The sequence below is a fragment of the Elephantulus edwardii genome, unplaced genomic scaffold (assembly GCF_000299155.1).
Source record: "Elephantulus edwardii isolate Elephantulus edwardi_28Jun2011 unplaced genomic scaffold, EleEdw1.0 scaffold00141, whole genome shotgun sequence".
NCBI classification, from domain to species: Eukaryota; Metazoa; Chordata; class Mammalia; order Macroscelidea; family Macroscelididae; genus Elephantulus; species Elephantulus edwardii.
Genome location: NW_006399891.1, coordinates 8,543,026 through 8,563,818, shown reverse-complemented (window position 1 = coordinate 8,563,818; position 20,793 = coordinate 8,543,026). Strand labels below are relative to the sequence as shown.

The window sequence follows — 20,793 nt, the reverse complement described above, 5'->3', positions numbered from 1 at the left end:
ATAAGAGATTTGAGATGAGGTGGAGATAAAGCAAAAAAGGAACAAAAGTCAGCAGAATTGAAGTTATATTGCCACAAATCAAGGATGTTGTGGCTAGTAGATGGCATCCTGTTGACCCCTGTTCACTCTGACCCTATGAACAACAGGCTGACCATCACCTAACCTCGCCCAATGCTCACAATCGCCACTGTGCTTAAGCCCATTGATGCAGTCACTGTGCCAACCCATCTCACTGAGGGTCTTCCTCCCCTCAGTGTGATGTCCTTTCCCAAGGACTGCTCCTTCCTAGTCACATATCCAAAGTAAGGGAGATGAAGTCTCCACCTTTGCTTCCGAGGAGCACCCTGGATGCACTTCCTCCACGAAAGGTTTACTTGTTGTTTTGGAAGTCCATGGGGTCCATGGGCTATTTAGTATTCTTCACCAACACCCAGTCCAAAGGCTTTAATTCTTCTGTGGTCTTCCTCATATACTGTCGAATTTTCACATGCATATGAAGCAAGTGAAAAGACTATCTATCTATGGCTTGGGTTGGGAATATCTCAGGTTTTAAAGAGGTTCTTGGCAGCAGATCTGCCCAATGCAAATTTTCCTGAATGCTGCTTCCATGGGTGTTGATTGAGGAGAATGTGATTGAGAATTGTTTAGAATGGATCCTTGGGAACTTCAATCATTTATTGTCCATTTCCCATGATATTGCCTATTGGTCAAGTACTGGGATTTTTGTTTTCTTGATGTTGAAGTGCAATCCAGAGAGAAGGCTAGTAAAGTCTTTGATCTTTTTGTAAGTGCTTCAAGTTCTCATCACTTTAGCAAATAAAATTGCACCATCTGCATAACGTAGGTTGTTGGTGAGGCTTTCTCCGATCCTGATGCCATATGTTTCTGCATATAGTTCAGCTTCTTAGATTATTTGCTCAGCATGCATATCGAATAACTCACTCTCTCACTGCTGGTGAGTCGGAAATGACTCACAGCTGATCCTCTAGCAAGTTTTTGGAAGGTGTAAAATGCATGGGAGGAGACTGATGGAGTCAGACCATGAGAGAGGCACCACCTTTCAGTGACCAGCACAGCTCCCATCAAACTGAAGGTTGTTGTTAGGTGTCATTGAGTCGGATCTCCCACTTGCCTTTGGGTTGGCAGCACAACTCCTTAACACTAGGCCACCAGAGCTCCCACATACTGATCAGATATGGTGGGAAGATACAACTCCGACACACACTTTTCCTGATTTTAAACTGTGCAGTATCTCTTGGTTTTCCTGGTCTATAGGCTCTGCAAGAGAACAATTAAGTTTTCTGGAATTCTTACTATTCTCAATGTTATTCATAATTTATTGTTATTGATATAATTGAATGTTTTTGTAAGTAAAATAAAAGTAAACTTCTCTCTGGTATTCTTGGCTTTCAGCCAAGATCCATTTGACATCAGTTAATGATATTCCTCGTGTAATAGACTTTTTAGACTCCATCTTGCAATTTTGAAGTTCCCTTGGAGATGTACAATACTAGTCATTTCTAAATAATCTTCAGCATGATTTTATTTGAGTGATTTTAATGATATTGCTTGATAATTTCCACATTCTGTTGGAACACTTTTTTTTTTAATGGAATGAGATTAGGATCTCTTCCAGTTGGTTGGCCAAGTACCTGTCTTCCAAATTTCTTGGGGCAAATGAATGAGCATATCTAGGGTTGCTTTGTTTGATGAAACATCTCAATTATTATCATTAATTCCTGGAACACTGTTTTTTTGCCAATCACTTTGGTGCAGCTTGGGCTTCTTCCTTAAGTATCACTCTTTCTTGGTCATATGCTACTTCCTGAAAAGGTTCTGTTGACCAATTCTTGGAACAGTGACTCTTGTACATTCCTTCCATCTTCTTTTAAGATTCCCTTTATTAGAAAGTGTTCCTTGGAGGCAAGGATTACAAAGCTCCGTCTCACATACTCTAAACATGTTGCTAGAAGAGGCTATTCCTTGGAGAGGACATCATGCTTGGAAAGGTGGAGGGTCAATAAAAGAGAAGACTCTTGAAGATATTGACACAGTGACTGGAGCAATGGGCTTAACTCTGCCGGAGATGAAGATGGCACAGGAGAGGACAGGGTTCAGATCTACTATTCATAGGGTCACTATGAGTCCCACTCAACTCGATGGCACCTAACAACAACAACATTAGAAAATGATAGAAACAAGGAAGAATCCTCTCTAGAGCCTTAAAAGAAGCATGGCTCTGTCAGCATCTTGATTTTGGATTTCCGATCGCCAGAACCAGGAGAGAACAAATCTGCTGTGTTAGCCACAAAAGGAGCCCTGCTGATCCCAGGGTATGCACTTGGCTGCTAACTAAAAAGCTGGAAGCTTGAGTCCACCAGCTGCTCCATGGAGAAAGGCAGGGCAATCTGCTTCTATAAAGATTACAATCATGTAGTTCTATTATATCCTATAGGATTGCTGTAAGTTGGAATGGAACTCACAGAAACCAACAACTTGTGGTAATTTGTTACAGCAGCTGCAGGAAACTAATACATTGTCCAGCAGTTTCTAGCCGGCTTGGCAATCATGAGGGTGGAGGCTGTGGGGGACCACCATCCCCAGAAAACTGCCTTGTACCTCCCCCAGTGGTTTCACAGTTAACAGTTAATTAATAGGTAAGCACTCAGCTTTAGCTATCCACTCACCACAGGCAGAAGCGAGGTCTGCCCACAATGGCAGGGACTGGCACAAACTCCCCAGCATTAAGTGCTCCTTGCCAAGAAGGCTCTTCATCAGAGCTCTGCTCCCTGTGCCCCAGGCTGAGCTGTGGAGGTGCCTGTCACAGTCACCCTTTTCTTGTAATCATCTGTGCTGTGGCAGGATGTGACCAGCTTTTGCTCTGACATGCAGGTCAGCAGTTAACAGTTATCCTGAGAAGAGTATTTGGGGACATGGGAACAAGTCTGACTGAAGGGAGCCTGGCTTTGGTCCTCACCACCATCCACCCACATGGATGGGTCTTCTGGATCTTGGGTAGCCCAACTGTCAACTGCAGTTCAAAAACCTAAAATTCTGGCCAAGTGAGAGGAGAGAATAATGTTTCCAAAAGCAGAATGATGCTCACTTAACACCCAACAGGTTAGCCTTTACCTTAAAAACATGATCCATAGAAAATCAGTCAGCAAGACCTCACCAAAATGAGGTACTCTGGCTCTGCTAAACTCTCTGCTGAGAGGAAAAAAAGGTCATTTATGGATTAGAGAAAGTATCTGAGAAACAAACACATAACACAGGCCTAAAAAGACTCAAAACTCATTAGCATCGAGTCAGAACCGACTTACAGCTGACTCTCAAGTGGGTTTGTGGAGGCTGTAAATGCTTGGGAGGAGACTGCCCATCTTTCTGCAAAGACCACCACAGAAGTGATGTTTTTGGATTATCAGAGTGATTCCACCCAGACTACACCACTGGAGCCCCTTTAACAAAGGACTAACTACATGGAGTGACTAAGAACTCTCAAAGTCAACATTAAACCTTTACCCAATTTGAAAGTGGATCCTGAAGACAGGGCAATAGTGAGCATAGGTCAATGGTGATTAATTTATGAAGCAATGTATAGGAATGATCGTATGAAACACCACGTGAATGAAGGAATATGTGAAACACAATATCCACGAATGAAACATAATATATAATATGAATTTTGTATGCAAACCAACCTCTCTCTCTCTCTCAATATATATGACATGTGTAGACATTTTACCCAAGAAGACATGTTATCATTGGGCCAATTCTGACTCAAGGCCACCATGTGTGTCAGAGGAGAACTGTACCCACCAGGGTTTCAATGACCGTGACTGCTCAGTAGATTACCAGGCTTTTCTTCTGATGTATTTCTGGGTAGAATTGACAACCCTTTTGATTACTTTGTGCCACCCAGACACTCCTAAAGAGGCTGTATGGATGACAAATAGGCACAAGGTCTCCAACAGCATTAGCTGTTAGAGACATGTAGATAAAAGCCCAATGAGATAGCTCTACAGCCCTAAAAGAATGACTGAAATAAGCAGTAGTGAGAACACTACACACTGGAGCCGATGTGGACAAACCAGACCACGGGTGCACTGCAGGTGGCACCGTAAAATGGTATAGCCCTTCTGTAAAACAGCTTGGCAGAGCTTTTTAAAATTAAAAGTGGACTTACCATATGGCCCAGCAATTGTACTCTAGGGTACACAGTCCACAGAGAGGAAAACTAATCTTCACACAGAAATTGTACATAAATGCTTACACTAGATTTGTAAGTCTCAAACTGGAAACTACCCTGATGTCCTTCAACAGATGCATGATTAAAATGCCACAAGACACAAACACTAAGAAATACTACTCTGCAGTGAGCAGAAGCAGGCTCTGGATAGTTCCAACTCAGGCAAGCCTTGAGGAAATACTACCTCAAAGTCATTGTCAACAGAATATATAACATTCATGAAACAAAATCATTATAGAGCTGGAATACAGAAGAGTGGTTGCCAAGATAGCGACGGAGGATCGGCAGTGTTTCCTTCAGCTGTATGTAAGGTCTTTATTAAGTTACAATGATAGGTATTATTTTCTTTACTTATCTATTATTCTATCTGATCTTCTAGAAAAGGTAGGCCTCATTACCTTTTGTAATTAAGAAAGCAAGTCTATGATTGAGAGTCTAGCTGAGAATTTGTGGCATAAGCCCTCCAACTGGGTGCAGGGTGTGAGCAAATGTTTGCTGCGGTCCGAGGCTGGCTCCTTGCACTCTTTGCTCACCCACTTTCTCATCACCGCCGCCCCCTCCACCTTTCTTCCCTGAGGGACGGCTCCCTGTTCTATCTCCATCAGGCTACAGAGAAGCAGCTGCAGGTGAAGCCTGCTACCGGCAGGACCTGCCTGTTCAGTTAGCTCCAAACCCCAGCTCCCGCTGTCCCTGAGGACAGTCAATCTCCAGTTGAAATTTCAAACTCAATTAGTACAGAGACAGGCGGGAGCAGTTCTTGAGCAACTAATCATCTTAAAGCTGCCAAGCCCGTCCTTTACCTGGGATGTGCCCATGAACTTTAAGGCTTATCTATTCAAGTACTATTAATAGGGAGCAGCCAACCCACAATTTAAAATTCAACTTGAAAGTGATTTTCTGAGGTTCCTTCCCCCTGATTCAGGGAGCCGGAGTGGGGATGGATGGCAGGGACTGTGAAAAGAAACCTGCCTGTCCTAGAAAGTGAAGCCTCCTAATTATTCACCAAGCGGCTGGACGGCAGGCAGGTGGCTCAGCCCGTCCGGGGCTCGCTCATCACTAATGTGGAAGCACACGTTGTGCCGCCTTGACGCGTTCTGCAGACTGCACCAGCCAGGGCGCAGGTGGAGGGGTGCTGGCCCACCCTTCCCTGTCAAATGCAGAACAATTAATGCTCACAGAGCTCCCCTTCAGCTAGCTGGTGGAGATGCCAAGGCTAAGAGGTGCAGACAAGAAAGGTGAGTTGTTCACATTTTGTCCTCTACGCTCCAGACCTGCCGGTCAAGAGGAGACGCTGTCTTGGCAAGTTTGCAGCCTTCTGTGAGAATCCTAGTGGCTAAAACTGTCGTCCCTTCTCTTCCCAACTTGGGTGACCTTAAAAGGCTCTCAATTTAGCATCATGGTCCACACTCTGACACTCTTAAATGCAATGGAGGGTTTGTACATTAACACCGAAAGATCACCATTTCATGCCTGCAGCTTTCCGTCAGCGGGGTGAAGTGTGAAAACATCACTCGATACGGAAAGGCCAATTCCCAATTTAGTTCAGAAAAAAAAAAAGACCTGAACAACCTTTCATCATAGACCTCTCCTTGCTCCACTCTGTCAGTTCCTGCTACAACGGGTGTGCCCCTGATTAGCAGTAAGCTGCTCAGCAGAAAGGATGGAGCAAAGACATCACTGTGAAGAGAAGTCTGAAAGGCACAGCGGTCCCCCCTTCCCGGCTCACAACTTCTCTGGCAAGACTCAGCCAACAGAGCAGGAGCGAAAGGTCCCTCTACTCTGGAGTAGGAAGCACTGCTGTTGACTCACTACAAAGACTCCCAACCTGAATAGCAGCCCCTCTGTCTTTTGCTCTGAGAACTCTTTCCTCATCTAAAAACAGGGAAAAGGTCACACACAGACCTTTGATTAAGCATGTTCCTTACTTGACTCAGGAGAGGTGTTGAGCTGTTGTCCCAGTAATCAAACCTCACAGAAACCATACAGGCTTAGAGAGCACCTGCAGAGAGGCCACCTGACCTTCTGGGGGCACAACCCCAGCCACCCTCCTCATTTCTTTGTGCTATAGGCACTGAGGATGGTTCTAAGACCTAGTGACAGTCCCCACAGAAGCAGGTCTTCCAGTGTTCCTTGTGCCCTAAACTTGGAGGGGATCCAAATCCCCTTACATCTGAGACTCGCTCATGACTGCCTCTTTAAAGCACCAGGCAATCTGGGGTTTGGTCAACAAGCCCAGCTCCCCACCAGCCCCTCGCCTTCCCATTCCCACACTTTAAGTGCATTCTCTTTCAGCTTCTGACTCCCGACTACAGATGAGAGACTCATAGATGGAAAGGCTTTAAAGATGAAGGGATCCAACCCTGCATCTACCCCCACTCCTGGACCCTTCTTCTTACGGGATGATAGGAAAAAGGAAAACCAATTATCATGTACCTATCTCTAGTCTAGACTCAATAATTATCAACTCATGACCAATCTTGTTTAATCTGCAAATAAACATCTTCTGCAAGTGACCTCCAATATGGGATTCTCATACTTTACTTCCCCCCCCTTTTTATTTTACTAATTTTAATGAACATTAACAGAGATTTTGAATTGCCATTCATTCATTGTTGCACTTTTATGTCTACCCCCCCCCGCCCCAGTTCTCTCCTCTCTTCGAAAAGCAAAACTCCTTCATTGGTATACAATCCCCCCTGCCCCGCTCCTTCCACCCTGAGTGTACTCCACTATGCAACCTTAATTCTGGACTCCTGTGATAACCATAACACCCTATCATATATCGCTTTTAAACTGTTCAGGCTTTCCTTGTGGCAAAGGGGGAACTGGGGTTCTGGCGACGAGTCCACAAAGCATATAGAGTAGGGGTCCCTGCCCCGAGTGACTACTACTGCTTGCTGCCCTCCCTTTTTTTTTCTCAATAATCACATTCTACCTATGCTATTATTTAACATTTCTACACTGAACTAATTGGCTACATTATCACAGATGAAGAAAAGACTGAAGTTGTCATGATTCCCTCTTCCTTGGATCCACAATCAATTATCTTTGGTGCCAGTAGTCAAAATAACAAAAGACGTATTGCAATGGGAAGATCTTCTATCAGGGACCCTCCAAAGTACTGAAGAGCAAGGTTGTCAGTTTAAAGACCAAGGTGTGTCTGATTTGAGTTATGGTCTTTTCAATTACATGCTATGCATCTCAGAGTTGGACAGCGACTGGAGAAGACAGAATTGATGCCTTTGTAATGTGGCTGGAGAAGAGTACTGAATGATCCTGTGGACAGTAAAAAAAATAAACAAGAACATCTTAGAGAAACTGTGACCAGGGTGCTCCTTGGAAGCCAGAATGGTGAGGCTTCATCTCACATACTTTGAATATACTGTTAGGATGGCCCAGGCCTTGGAGAAGAACATCACACTTGGAAAGGTTGAGAAGGTGAGTGCAGTAGAGGAAAATCCTCAATAAGATGGACAGACACAGTGAGTGTAATGACGGGTTCAAGCCTATCAGAGATGGTGAGGAGGGCAGAGAACAGGGCCGGGCTCAGGTTTATTGTTCATAGGGTCAACTTCATGGCACACAACCACAACAACAACCAGTCTCACCTTTCCACCTCAACAGATATATTTAAAATGGAAACTTTCCATTATAAGCACCACTTTCTAGAAATAGAAAGTACTTCTAATGATAACCCAGAAAGCAAAAAAAAAAAAACCAAACAAAAAACAACAACAAAGTCTAAATTCAACCTAGAAACTATTGCCCGGCCAAGGCTCTGCACTCAAGGCCTGCTGCTTTCTGTTAAGAGCAGAGGTGAGTGGAGGTGAGAGACCTTGGGAGCTGCAAATGGTCAACACCACCTTTGGCTGATAACAAAAACCCTAGACGCTTGAGTTCATCCAAGAGCTCCTCAGAAGGGCTAATGCTCTACTTCTGCTAAGCCACCCACAGAAAAGCCTGTGTTCAAGCTCCGTTCTGACACACAGGAGATGCCAAGAGTGGGGATCAGCTCAATGGCAACTAGTTAGAGACCTTTTGTCCCTGGGGAGGCTCTCCCTGATTGTTGTAATCTGAAGAATGAAAACAGATGCAAATCTTAACCGCTTCCTTATGATGTGATCAGATATTAGCATCATTTCATCAATTCTCAGATGGGTATTTTCCACATCTTAACATCTCTGGTGTGAGTTTTCAGCCAGCTGGCAGTCAGGTCGCACTTGTCAGTGCCTGCACCCGCTCCAGTGGGGTCAGAGCCACTCCCATCGCTGCTGCTACCAGTGCACTAGGCGCTGGTACTGGCCCCCGTCAGTCTCTGTGCCGTTAAACATCTTCACAGAGATGCCACCCTCTCAGCACTCAGATGACAGCACACTATTATACACCCAGAGGATGATGGGCATGAGAGCCACAAGGAAACTTGCTATCAGGGAGGATGTCCTCAATTCCCTATTTTCTTGCAAAGCAACAAACAACAGCCTTGAAAGACCAAAGACAGGACGATGCTTACAAGGCAATGAAGCTGTTATGTGTTGTTACTGGAAGTCATGTAAAAGGATCGCCTGGTACATGCTAAATGATAAAACTCTAGGCAGACGGAACTGCCAATCCCCTTGGAACAGATAAAAGAGATTTCAAAGCCACGAGAGGCTGGGGAGACTGATTCAGGTGCCGTGCGGGATTATCATTAAGGCTTGTGCACGGTTTAATTGGCAGCCTGTTGTCTTTCTGAGTATTTTCTAAAATAACGGTGCATCTTATAGGTGATAACATCTTAGAATTGAGGAATTATGGTTGAATCTAAAACCACCCCCCACGTGTAAGCATTCCAGTATGACACCCCACTGCCTGTCACCCCACTTTTCCAAACTGGGTGTTGAAAGTGTTGTCAGTTCTCTATTAACAGTGATTCCCAGACATGCTTGGGCATCAGTAATCAGGCAGGGGTCAGGAGGTGGGCTGTGGGGGATGTTAAGAAACAGATTGCTAGACCCCTCCCCCAGGGTCCATGGTGCAGATGAGAATCTGGATTTCTAATAAGCTCCTACAATGCTGAGGCTGCTCTATTGTATTCTGAGTAGCACTACTGGGGGCTGACTTGAAAGGAGCTAAAAACATCATCCCAAATGGAAAGAACCCCGAACAAATCCATTGGTGTTGAGCTGGTTCTAACTCATGATGCCCCCATGCATTATAGACAAGAACTGTTCCAGGAGCTCTGGTGGCCTAGTGGCAAGAAGCTACACTGCAATCCCAGAGGTGAGCAGTTTGAATCCACCAGATGCTCTGCTGGAGGAGGGACAATCTCCTCCTGTACGAGTCAGATCTGATTTGACAGTACAAACACACAAAATAATAAGATTAAAAAAAAAATAAAGGAACAACAAAAACACAACTGCTCCAAAGGGCTCTTGACTGTGGTCTTCATGGACGCTGACCACTAGACTTCTCTTCCATACAACTCTAGGGTGGGTTTTAGCTACCAATCTTTAGCAGGTGATAACTATTTGTGCCACTCAAGGACAGTTTATGCATCAGACTCTGCTCCTTTAGGTTAAGCGAGATGGGGTTGGGTGGTCCAAAATTCAGGTTGTGAGCACCTCGTTCTGTGGACATCTTCAGAAGGCAGCATCTCTCTTGGCATCCTTCACTGCAAACAGAACATTATGTGTAGTTCAGGGCACACCAGGAAAGGCCTGGGAAGCATTCCCATGGTTCTCCAGGTTTACCCCAGATCAGCATGGGTCTTACTATAAACAGATCCGGTTTGAAGTGTTGGTGGTGAGGCCCCAAATGAGTCACACAGAGAAGGCTGGGATCTGCCTCACAGAACCACTCAGAACGGAGCCCTGGGCAAGCGCGTCAGGCATGCCCGTCACTCCTGCTCACTCGTTCTCCAGCTGGTCAACGTAGGCAGGTTCCTTTCTTTTTGGTGTGTTACCTGATTTAGCTAAAAACAAGGAAACAAGAGAACGAACCGTGTCCTCCTCATCGTGCCAATAAAAGAACAATCTATTTTCAAGTTGCTAAAACTTTTTTTAAAAAGTTGGTTATCTGCCAAAATGGCCCTGTACCCTGAAAGCAGGAAGCAGATCCTTAAAAAAGAACTAGGCTTTAGACGTAGACAATACTATTTTTTTCTTCAAAAGGCTCAGATTTGCTCATAGAGTCACTGAACTTCATTTTCTAAGTGCTACAAGAAACAGGAGACAAAGCCTTATATCCTCCATAGAAAAGGTTTATTTTTTACAAAAATAAGTTACCAGCATGTTAGCATGCTCACAGAGTGCTCATCCACATGACAGTCCCCAAAAGTGACCTGAGACACAGATCCAGAAGGAGACTAAAGAAACTGCCATAAACTTCCTTAGACTGTGCTCTCAAAAGGTCCACTTTGCTGTTCACTGACAGCTAATAGGTATAATAAAATGATCAACCACAGAGAAAGAATCTTTTTTCTCAAAGATGCTCAACCTTCCTATACAATTTATTATTATACACAAGGAAGTGAGTGGCTGTATTGATATCTGAATAGTGAAAAGTCCTCGTCCAAGAGGGTGTTAGGTGGGGGTCTGCATGCCAGCCAGCCCTGGGCAGAAGGGGGCCTGGATGGGGCTACTGGCGGCAAGTATCATGGAAGGCTTCGAGGGTGCGGAAATCCCTCCACGTCGGGGGAAGGCCGTCTTGCAGAAACTTCCCGCAGCGCTGGCATGGGGCCTGGAACAGCTTTATGTAACTTCTTAACCAGGTCTAAAAAGAGAAATGAGAAAAAAAATGAAAGAAAGGGGACCTGGGTGTTTCCAATGTCATCCTTCCTATCAAGCCCAATGAGGTCCAGGGCAGAGAACAGTAAGCTGGCTTTGACTCCCACGGACACCCTGTGATCTTACAGCACAGTGCATGCAGAGCACACAAGGTCACCACACTGCTGATTTTCAATTCTGGTCTCCCCTTGCCCTCCTAGCTGAGGGAGTTTTTAAAATAGAAATTCATACTCTCCAGAGCAGCAAATGCTCCCTGAGGAGTCACCATGAACCACCACAGAGCCTATGGCTCAGGGGGCAAATGCATTTCATCTTCTGCGTCCTGTGCCTTCTGAATATTAGTATTGATTCTCTTCTCCTTGTTCACTACCAAGAACTGGCCATGGTCATGTGCTATAAAGAAGACGTCTTATAGATGACGGTTTTAGAGTTCACCACTGAGGTCAACACACCTTTTCTCTAATCTGATTTCAGAGGTCATCACTCACTGTCACAGCATGGCCTCACGCACCTGTGGGGTGGGCAGGGACAGCCTGGCGCTGCCGGATAACGCAATAAGCAGTCAGCACACCCGGAGGAGTTCAGAGAGCACAGTTCTTTTGGGCATCATACATAAGGATGAGGCTCACATAACTCAATTCTCAAACTCAAGGAGATCTGCTACCAAATAATAATAATAGAAAACATCAAAACCAGCTAAAACTCCCAAACCTCTGACAACACGCTACTAATAATCCACAGCAGCAGCAAGCTCTCCCTGCGAAAGGGGCACATGACTCTCATCATTTACTGTCCTCCTGAACTACGTCGATAAGAGAAAACTGCTCCCTGAAGAGGTCGACTGAATTTATTGATAAAAGTCCTCCTCTCTTTATTACATACAGCTGCCTTCGTAGTGGCGCAGCCTGGACATCAATACTGTCCCAATTCCACAGGGCTAGGTTTTTGTGAGGTTTAGGCAATGAGCACAAGGAGGTCAATGCATCTTTCAGCTACACTCTTTACCCTTCAGTGCTGATAAGATTCAAATTCTCCAAAAATCCAGAAGGCAGTGACCGAAGGGAAACTAGGCATTAAAACATGTTAGGTTAAAAAGCAAGTCTTAATATGTGTCCGAAAATGAAGCTTTCATGGAAGATCGTTATTGACTTGCTCTCTAGATACATAAAAGAACCAAGATATGGACAACTCTGTTGGGCACCTGGGTTTGCTTTGTTCAACTTCCCCAACACTGATAAGCCAATCAATAAGCAGCATTATGTCTTTCAAGAACTGAACAACAAATAGGCTCTCTAAGAAGCATCTGTGAAGCCCAGACAGAACGGACTGGATGAGGACTGTCCCCCTCAGCTGTCAACACTTATTTGTCCTTAGTAACAGAGGAAGTCTCTGAAGCAGGTTCCAACATCAAGAAAAAGAGTTTAGTACTTGTGAAAGATAAAACTGGGGTTCTTGTCAGGGACGAGGTGGGGAGGCCACTGGTCCCACTTTGTCCACCAGTGTCACGTGGTAACTAAGTCTGGGAAACAGTGTCTGATAAACCTGTTGCGGGTTCTCAGTACAGCATCTGCTGATTCCATGGTGAAAACAGTCCCATCAAGTTCTCTTTCAAGCTCTCATGAGCTGAACAACTGGTTCACAAAATTCTTAACATTTAACAAGAGCTGGCAAGACCCACCACTGGCATGGCTGTTTTGGGGTCACTTCCATGCTAAGTTCCACTCTGAAAATCTCAGGATTTTATGTTGTACGGTGCTGTGAGATTTTTCTCTACTCACTGCTACACGCTCGGGGCTGAGCACAGAGCCGGGTATAGCTTAAGAATTTAGTAAATATCTGTTTAGTAAATCGATGCAGAAAACAGTTTTGGAAAAACACTTCTCAAACAGATAGAAAGGATAAAAATATCAGTTAATTATGCTTGAAGTGGCTTTCCCAAATATCATATCCCTGAGCATTTTTAAAAAGTGTCAGTTCTAAACTGGGGAGCCCCATCTTCAACTATATGGCCCAAAGAGCTCAGAGAAGTCATGTCCTCACAATGAGGGAGCTGAGGTTTAAATGAGAGATATGTCTCTTACAGTCACTTACCATGAAGGATCTGACCACGACATCTGGCATCTGGGGCAGCTGATAGTGCAGCAGGGCAGTGGTGGCGTGGTCTGTCACCTGTGAACAGAAGAGAGTGACTGGAGTTAGAGAAGCCATATCAAACCTGCACAGAGAAAAATCAGTGCCTATTTTCTATGTGAAAACCCAATCTGCTTGTAAACGTCTCCTGGAAGAAAGGACATCTAAAATAAAATCTGAAGTCACAGAAATTAGGTAGCAGAGTTGGGGGGTAGGGAGAAGGAAAGGGAAAGGTGTGTTGTAGGCAGAAAGGAATGAGGGTACAGGCTTGAGGGCAAGAGGAATATGGAATATTCTAGCAACAGAAAACTGAGACAGGCTGGAGCTGGCTAGGGGTGCAGTAAAGGGGGCAGAGGCAAGTCTGGAGAGGACCAGATCAGACAGGTTCACAACCACATCGCTGAGTGAAACAGGACACGAATGCAGAGGAGCATTTTGCATGTTTTACTTCATCTGTAGACCAGAACCATTCTTCTCACAGGCACTGGTATCTCTCTACTTCTTTTAATTCTGTTATAACTTTTGACCACACAGCATTTATGATAAAAAAATCTGGTATTCCTGTTAATCTTCCCCTTGGGCCTCAGTGATCTTACTACCACCTTTCTGAAGAGCTTTACCCTTCAAAGTATCCAGCCTCTAGCCAGCTCTTCAAAGGGGCCTGGGCTATTACTAGAACCTCGGCAGGCCACACCCATTCTCATAATTCCACAGTAGAGACCTTATCAGCAAGGCCAATGGTGAGACTGCCAAGCTCACTAGAGGCAGAAGAACTGAGGGAAAGAACACCTAGGTTAAGTCTCAATATCCTCCTGTGACCTAGATCCAGTTATGTAACTTCTCTCTGGGTCTCAAAGTCCCTTCTGAGAACAAAGTGACTGGTCTAAGATCCCTTGTAGTTCTAAAATTTGACAACATCATGAATTGCTAATGCCTGTCATCACTCAGGGAATTTACAGATTGTACCTAATTGGATAGTTGTTTCATACTAATAATTAATTTATTGGATTGTCCCACTAGAAATTTTGGCATCCCAAATACTGTGGTTAAAAAAATAAAACAGAAAAAAAAAATCCCTCCAGATAACATCCTTACCTCTAAGAACAAGAATGAACATGGGTCTAATTCTGTAGCTTCTCCTGTGTTTCAGCCCTCCTCAGCCACAGGGTCTAATTCTGTAGCTTCTCCTGTGTTTCAGCCCTCCTCAGCCACAGGGTCTAATTCTGTAGCTTCTCCTGTGTTTCAGCCCTCCTCAGCCACAGTGTGATGTGTTAACAGACTGAAGCAGCAGTTAAACTAACTACCAGGCAGAACCTACAAGTGTGGGTCCTGGCCTCACAGGGTGAAGTGAACATGACTCCAGATACTATTCTGGTGATACATTCACACATTTGGCCAGAGAAGCTGACCGACAAAATGTGTGGACCAAAGGCTTTGCAGCCAGCAAGGTGGGCTTCGTTCCCGGCTCCCCGGTTTATAGTGGGGTAATCTCAGTCCCTTCCGGAACCACGTTAAGCCTCAGTTTCCTCCTCAATAAAACGGAGACTATAGAAAAATACAATGTAGAAGGCTGGTAAGAGTGCAGATGGAGACCAGGCATTTGAATGTATTACTTTCGAGCAAGAATGTCAGTTAGCCATGATTGCCCACACTTCCCTTTGCATCTTGGTCCCTGGGGCACTCCCTTTCTTGCCTGGTGAGCCCTGCTAAATGATGAGCTCTGTAAGGGCAGGGGTTCCCCAGGTCTAGAATATCACCATCTGGCATAAAAAAGGTAATCAATAAATATTTGCTAAATAACATTAAAGATACTCACTCGCCAGAGGCTATATACAACAGACAACTGCAGTGGCTTTCTTGCAAATAACAGTAATAGATCATGTATTTGAAAATGTTAAGAAATATTCAGCCAAGTACTTATTCTTCTAAGTGATAAGTCTTTTTATTTCAAGCATCACTGATAGACAGTTTTCTAAAACGAGCAATGAATTAAAAAAAAAAAAAGTAATAGTAACTTTGCACTGGCTGGCAGTGATTGGTGGAGTCAAACCAAGGACTACCAAACAGCAGAGCCAATGGTACCCATAGCAGCCAGCTCCTGGCTACAGAAAAAATGTCCAAGTCCTGTCTGGGCTGAGAACACACATGCCATTAGCAAAGAAACAGGGTTTGGTGTACCGTTTCGAGCTAATGCTGAGCTGCGCTCCCATCAGTGCACCAGCACCATGAAGGCAGAGCAGTGGGGTCCGCAGTATTGACTCAGCTCTGCCCACCACTGGCCAGTGCTAGGCGCCGATGGCTTTTTGGAAGATGATGCTTGAACTTACCCCTAATCTGTCCTGCTCTGCAAATTTCATGGAAATGTGCTTGTTGTTGTTGTTGCATGTTTTTGAGTAAATTTTGACACACAGGGACCCTCTATGTAACCATCACTGACAGGTGGCGCCTGTGTTTTAGGAACTGAATCCCCAGCTTATGCATGGAAGGTAGGAGTTCTAGCACTGACCACCTGTGCTTCTGAAAATGCACAACTAATATTTTAAATGACCCATTTAACATAACTCAGATTTCTTGATTAAACCTCGAAGTTCTGGGGACAGTAACAATACCCCTTTCTCAAAGGTGGGGGGATGACGACGACACAAGGCTTGGCTGCTAATAGTCACTGTAACTATGCCTTGTTACCTCCTACCCCTTGATCTCACGTATCCAAACGGCCCCATCAGCTGGAGCCAGCGGGCAGCTCTGGACGAGGCAGGCGCCTGCAGTTTCCCGAGTTCCTCCTGTCTGACTCATGTTACTACCTGCTTGGTTAATGACTCTCTCCAAACACTGACATGAATTTCTGTCCTCAAGATGTCCTAAACCTGTTCCTTCCATTCCCCAAATGTCTTAGCATTCCGATCTATATCTGAGTTCACTTTCCGTGAATTAACCAACCTGTGGCCATCTCACCCTCCTGTAGCCAATGGCTGGACCTGACCTCTCCCGGCTAAGCTCAGATTCTCCAACATCCAATGAGAATGTTTTTTTTTTTGTCTTGGTTTTTGAATAATGGTTGATTTAAAAAAAATTTTATTAATTTTAATGAGATTTTTTTTTGGGGAAGCAGAGGACTAGTTCCTTCTTGTGAGGTGAACCTGAATTTCCTTCAAGTCAGCAGCCAATCATGGCAAGAGTCTGCACCACCCAGGGACTCCTAAACAGGGTTTTGATAAATGCAAGGGACAGTTGTTATTATTGTTAGGTGTCCTCGAACTATGACCCAGAGCAACCCTCTGAACAAGACAACCTACTGCCCCATTCTGGCCAACCTCATGATCTCCAACATGCTTGGCCCACTGCTACAGCCATTGTGCCAATCCATCTTGTTGAGGGTCTTCTTCTCTTTCTCTGACCCTCTATCTTTGCCAACAGGATGCTTTTTACCAAGCACTGGCCCCTCCTGACAATGTGCCCAAAGTATGTGAGATGAAGTTTCACCGTCCTTGTCTTGAAGGAGCTTCTCCTTTGAGACAAGGGGCTAGATAGACCCAGGCAATTTATAACACCAGTTACATAAATATTTAAAGTACCCTTGTTGCTGCTTTCCAGTTGGAACCAACTCATAACTGACCCTCCAGTAGTGGGTTTTCAGAAGCAGTTAATCACATGGGAAGAAACTGCCCATCCTTCTCCTGTGGAAGAGCTGGTGGATTTGAACCTTGTACCTTTGTGACCGCCATGCTGCTTTTTACCACTAGGCCACCAGAGCTCTCTAAAGTACTCTTACAAAATTGGTTTTCTTTCAGTGTTTTCACAGTAAAGGAAAACATCAACCATCCTCAGTTGTCCACATTAGAAACCTGGGCTTAGCCCTTATTCTGCTTCTCATTCTCAAGCAGTCCACAAGTGGCCAAATTCCAAATTCTTTATATTAAATTCCTGTACTTCCTATCTCTACTGTTACTTCCTAGTCTCTTCTGCCATCTTTCCCTGTGGGACCAGGGGGAGACCCAGAGAGCACTTCTACTCCTGCTCTTTCCGGGCCTTTCTCAGTGGGTGGTCAGAGTGACAGGAGCAGCAGACGAGGCTCAGGATCTGAGGAACTACATGTGAACCTCAACTCCATCCACTTCTTTCAGCAATGCAATCTTGAGCAAGTCACTTAACCTACTGTAGCTACAATTTTCCCATCTAGAAAATGGAGAGAATAACAGAGTGCCTACCACACGGGATAACTATAATAATGTTAAAATATATGCTGTTCAATAAGTACTATTAGTAAAATGTAAATCTAACCATGACTACCTGTGTCTCCCTTCCCCCCCCAACCAAGCCCCTTCCTTATAGCATCTGAATGCACTTATTAAAGCCTGTGAACATCAACTGGAGGCCCTGCATTACCTGGGTCCTGCCTCTTCTCGATCGATCGATCGTTATTCAGTTGTGAACGTGTCACAGTTACTTAAACGTTTCCTATTGTTCAGAACTAGCCCCTCTACCTGGACCTCGCACCTTCCTCTCTTTCCTTGTCTTCAGCCTCCTCCTCATTCATCTTCTGGGCTTTCCCTCTGTGGGAGAAATTACTCATGCCTAACAACAATCCTGCTGGGTTCTCTTCACCTTCCTGAGAACAGTGGATAATTTCCCAACCTCTCCGTTGTCAGGTTAGGCTAAAGGGCTTTAAGTGCAAGTGGCACAGGTTACCTTCACAGGGAGACAATAAGAAGGAAGTGTGAATTCCCCTGGCTACCTTGGAAAAGAAACTTTTTTGGGGTTAAACTACTAAGACTTTGATGTTCTTCTGTTGCTGCAACAAACAATACTTCTCTTATTCAGACTACTGTATTTTCTTTGACTTTTTTATTCACCTATTAAATGTATCCATGGAGTTTGCCAGGTCTATGACTTCTGTAAGGGAGCTCTTCCCCCCCCTTTTTTATATTTCTTTTAATAATTTTAATGAACATTTATAGAGATTTTGGATTTCCATTCATTCATTGCTGCACTTCTCTCCCCGCCCAGCCCCTCCACACCCCCCGCCGCAGTTCGCTCCTCTCTTTGAAAAGTAAAACTCCCTCCCTGGTACACAATCCCACCGCCCCAAGTACATTCCACTACACAACCTTAACTGTGGACTCTTGTGATAACCATTAGACCCTCTCAGACATCGCTTTTAAATTATTCTCTCCCTCATCTGTTTTATAAGGGAGTTAGTGGTAAATCAAAGAAAGGCTCAGGATTTGAATACACCAGCTGCTCGGGGAGAGAAAGATGGGCAATGCCCTCTTAATGTGATTCACTGCTTCTGAAAAGCCACTGGAGGGTCAACTCTCTGATGGTTAACAACAACAACAACATCATGAGTGCTGTAAAGTGCCACCAGCTCTGACTCATACTGACTCCCAGTCACCTGATGTACCACAGCACGAGCCACTGCCAACCATGCACCATCCGCAGTCTGCTGTGTTTCCGCCCACTGCTGCAGCCGCTCACCTTACCTCCAGCCCTCCTCTTCATCGTTGACCTATTTTACCAAACATGATGTCTTTTTCCAGGAATTGGTCTGTCCGGATAACATGCCCTCACACACAAATTTGAACTGTGCCAAAGGAAACTATCCCTACTCAAAATGGGTCCATGAACAGCAGCACTGATTCAAGACCCTGGGCTCTAACATGATCTGGCAGCACAGTCCCCCGCATGTTGTATGCTAACAAAACAAAAAAAGGGGGCTTAGAGTTTTAAGCGGTTCAAATCCACCAGCAGCTTTGAGGGAGAAAGAGGAGTAGTTTTCTCCCTTTTTGATTTTCAGCTTCAGAAACTTGACGGGAAGTCGACAAAATCAACTCGAGGGCAGTGAATCTGGCTAGAAAACCACCCTTTTGAGTGGCAAGGATGTAGGGTACTTATGCCCTTTAGTGGAAAACCCCCACAGTGGTGAGCATTTCATTCCTGGGGCACAAAACAAAGAGTCTTACAAAACAGAGGCTAGTGCTCAGTTGATAACTTCAAATCTTGATAGCTGATAGTTCAAATCTATCAGTCACCCCGTGGGGGACGTGGTAGTCGGCCTCTGTAAGGATTGGCAACTCTGGAAAGCCTATGAGGCGGTTCTACTCTGTGCAGAGTCAAGCTCCCAGGAATGGGCTTGCAGAGTGGAGAGAAGGTGAAGGGATGTTCCCTACTTCTGAAAGGTGCTTTTAGGATGACAGGATTATTATGAGTTTATTATGTACCGAGTTCTTAAATGGTATTCTCATTTAATTGGCAATCTTAAATCCATCTTATTATAGAAGAGGGCACAGAGAAGTTAATAAAGCCTGTGGTCACTCAGCTGGTGAAGGGCAGCGAAGAGTGTGAACCCAGCCTTGTGGATCTCCATCTCACTGTCTCACTGGGTTTGTAGAGAGCTTTGGAGGCTCACTGGGACCCAATGTGTCCTGTTCCTGCGTCCATGATCCTTCCCAGGTGGCTGGGTGATGTTTGGTAAGTTCCCGAAAGAAGTTTGGAGACATGCAAATATTGCTGTCACCCAACAGGTTACCCAAGAGCAGAACAAAGGGAATTAATTTGAAAATGCCACCTTCCAGATATAGAGGGAGCCAGGCACCAATCATCTTCGACATCTGGTCATAAGAAAGGCACCTAATTAGTTTTTTCATTACTGTTTGGCAATCTGGTCAAACTCAGACTCTTTTTCAAAAGCTTCAGCATAAAGTATTCCCTTTAATTGCCAAATGGTGATGATTTTCTTCTCTGCACTGATGCCATCATTTAATTTTTTAATTTCCCATCACCAGTTACAGAAACATTTTAGTAGAAGGAAACAAAGCTGACTAATTTGTTATGGTTTCCTTGTATTCCCTCCCTTCCTCTCAGACTCCTACATTACTGGTTTTCTGATTCCCTGTCTAAACCTAAAAGCTGTTGCCTTTTTTCAGAGCATTCCACCTTCGATATATTTTTGTTTTATGCTTTTCAACAACAAAGTTGTTTTTGCTCAGCAGCCAAGATATGGAAAAAAAATAGGCCTAGGGCAAAAAAAAAAAAAGCTGTTAACTGATTTAAATCCAACTCCACAAGGCCAAGTTCGGGTCCCATTATAATGTAAAGCTAGTAAGATTCCACTGGGAGATAAAAGCTGCCCTCCCTGGCGGTGGAGGCAAAGGAAGGGCACTAATATTCCCAGTGAACCAGGGAACCAAGAGGAGCAGCATCTCACTAGTGAATGCAGGTTTGAGAAAGGGGGTGGAGGAGATACAGGCTTGAGAAAAGGGGTGAGGGGGAAGCGTGAAAAGATTAAAGTAGTAAGAAGAGGATAGGGAGGGAGGAGAAAGCATGTAAGTAACAATAAACCAACTGACAGGGGAGGAAGGAGGCGGGAAATGACTGCAGATGTGACCAGGCTTAGAGTGGGGATGGACAGTGATCACTGAGCGGCCAAGAGACACCCAGCTTCACCCCAGGGCATGAAAATGCAGCATTTATTCCAGTTTCGGTCCCCCTTTCTGTATAATGGCCAGGCTGTGGGTGATTTAGTTTGAGGAGGGGTGACCTTTTTCACCATCCCATCAACTGATCCATCTACTTTAGTAGCTTACTTGCAGAGCTTTCTCCTCCACCTGCCGGAGCTTTTATACTGAAATACTCCCCCCCCAGCACTCA

The 20,793-nt window shown here is 44.7% G+C and overlaps 2 protein-coding genes across 3 annotated transcripts in view; both read right to left on the bottom strand.

Annotated features, from left to right (window-relative positions):
* Positions 1–8,515, bottom strand: part of LOC102866375 (ATP synthase subunit f, mitochondrial-like) — a 100,068-nt gene extending 91,553 nt beyond the window's left edge. Inside the window, exons 1-2 of the mRNA XM_006894441.1 lie at positions 8,470–8,515; positions 5,253–5,396 (exon numbers count right to left, since the gene is read on the bottom strand). Coding sequence (XP_006894503.1) covers positions 5,253–5,396; positions 8,470–8,515 — 190 coding nt within the window. The remainder of the gene's footprint in view (positions 1–5,252; positions 5,397–8,469) is intronic.
* A 2,349-nt stretch (positions 8,516–10,864) lies between these two features.
* The window catches only part of LOC102845747 (mediator of RNA polymerase II transcription subunit 27-like), a 308,803-nt gene continuing 298,874 nt past the window's right edge, over positions 10,865–20,793 (bottom strand). For both annotated transcript variants that reach the window (XM_006894415.1, XM_006894416.1), the window contains 2 exons: positions 13,105–13,182; positions 10,865–10,999 (listed from right to left, as the gene is read on the bottom strand). In XM_006894415.1, coding sequence (XP_006894477.1) covers positions 10,865–10,999; positions 13,105–13,182 — 213 coding nt within the window. The remainder of the gene's footprint in view (positions 11,000–13,104; positions 13,183–20,793) is intronic.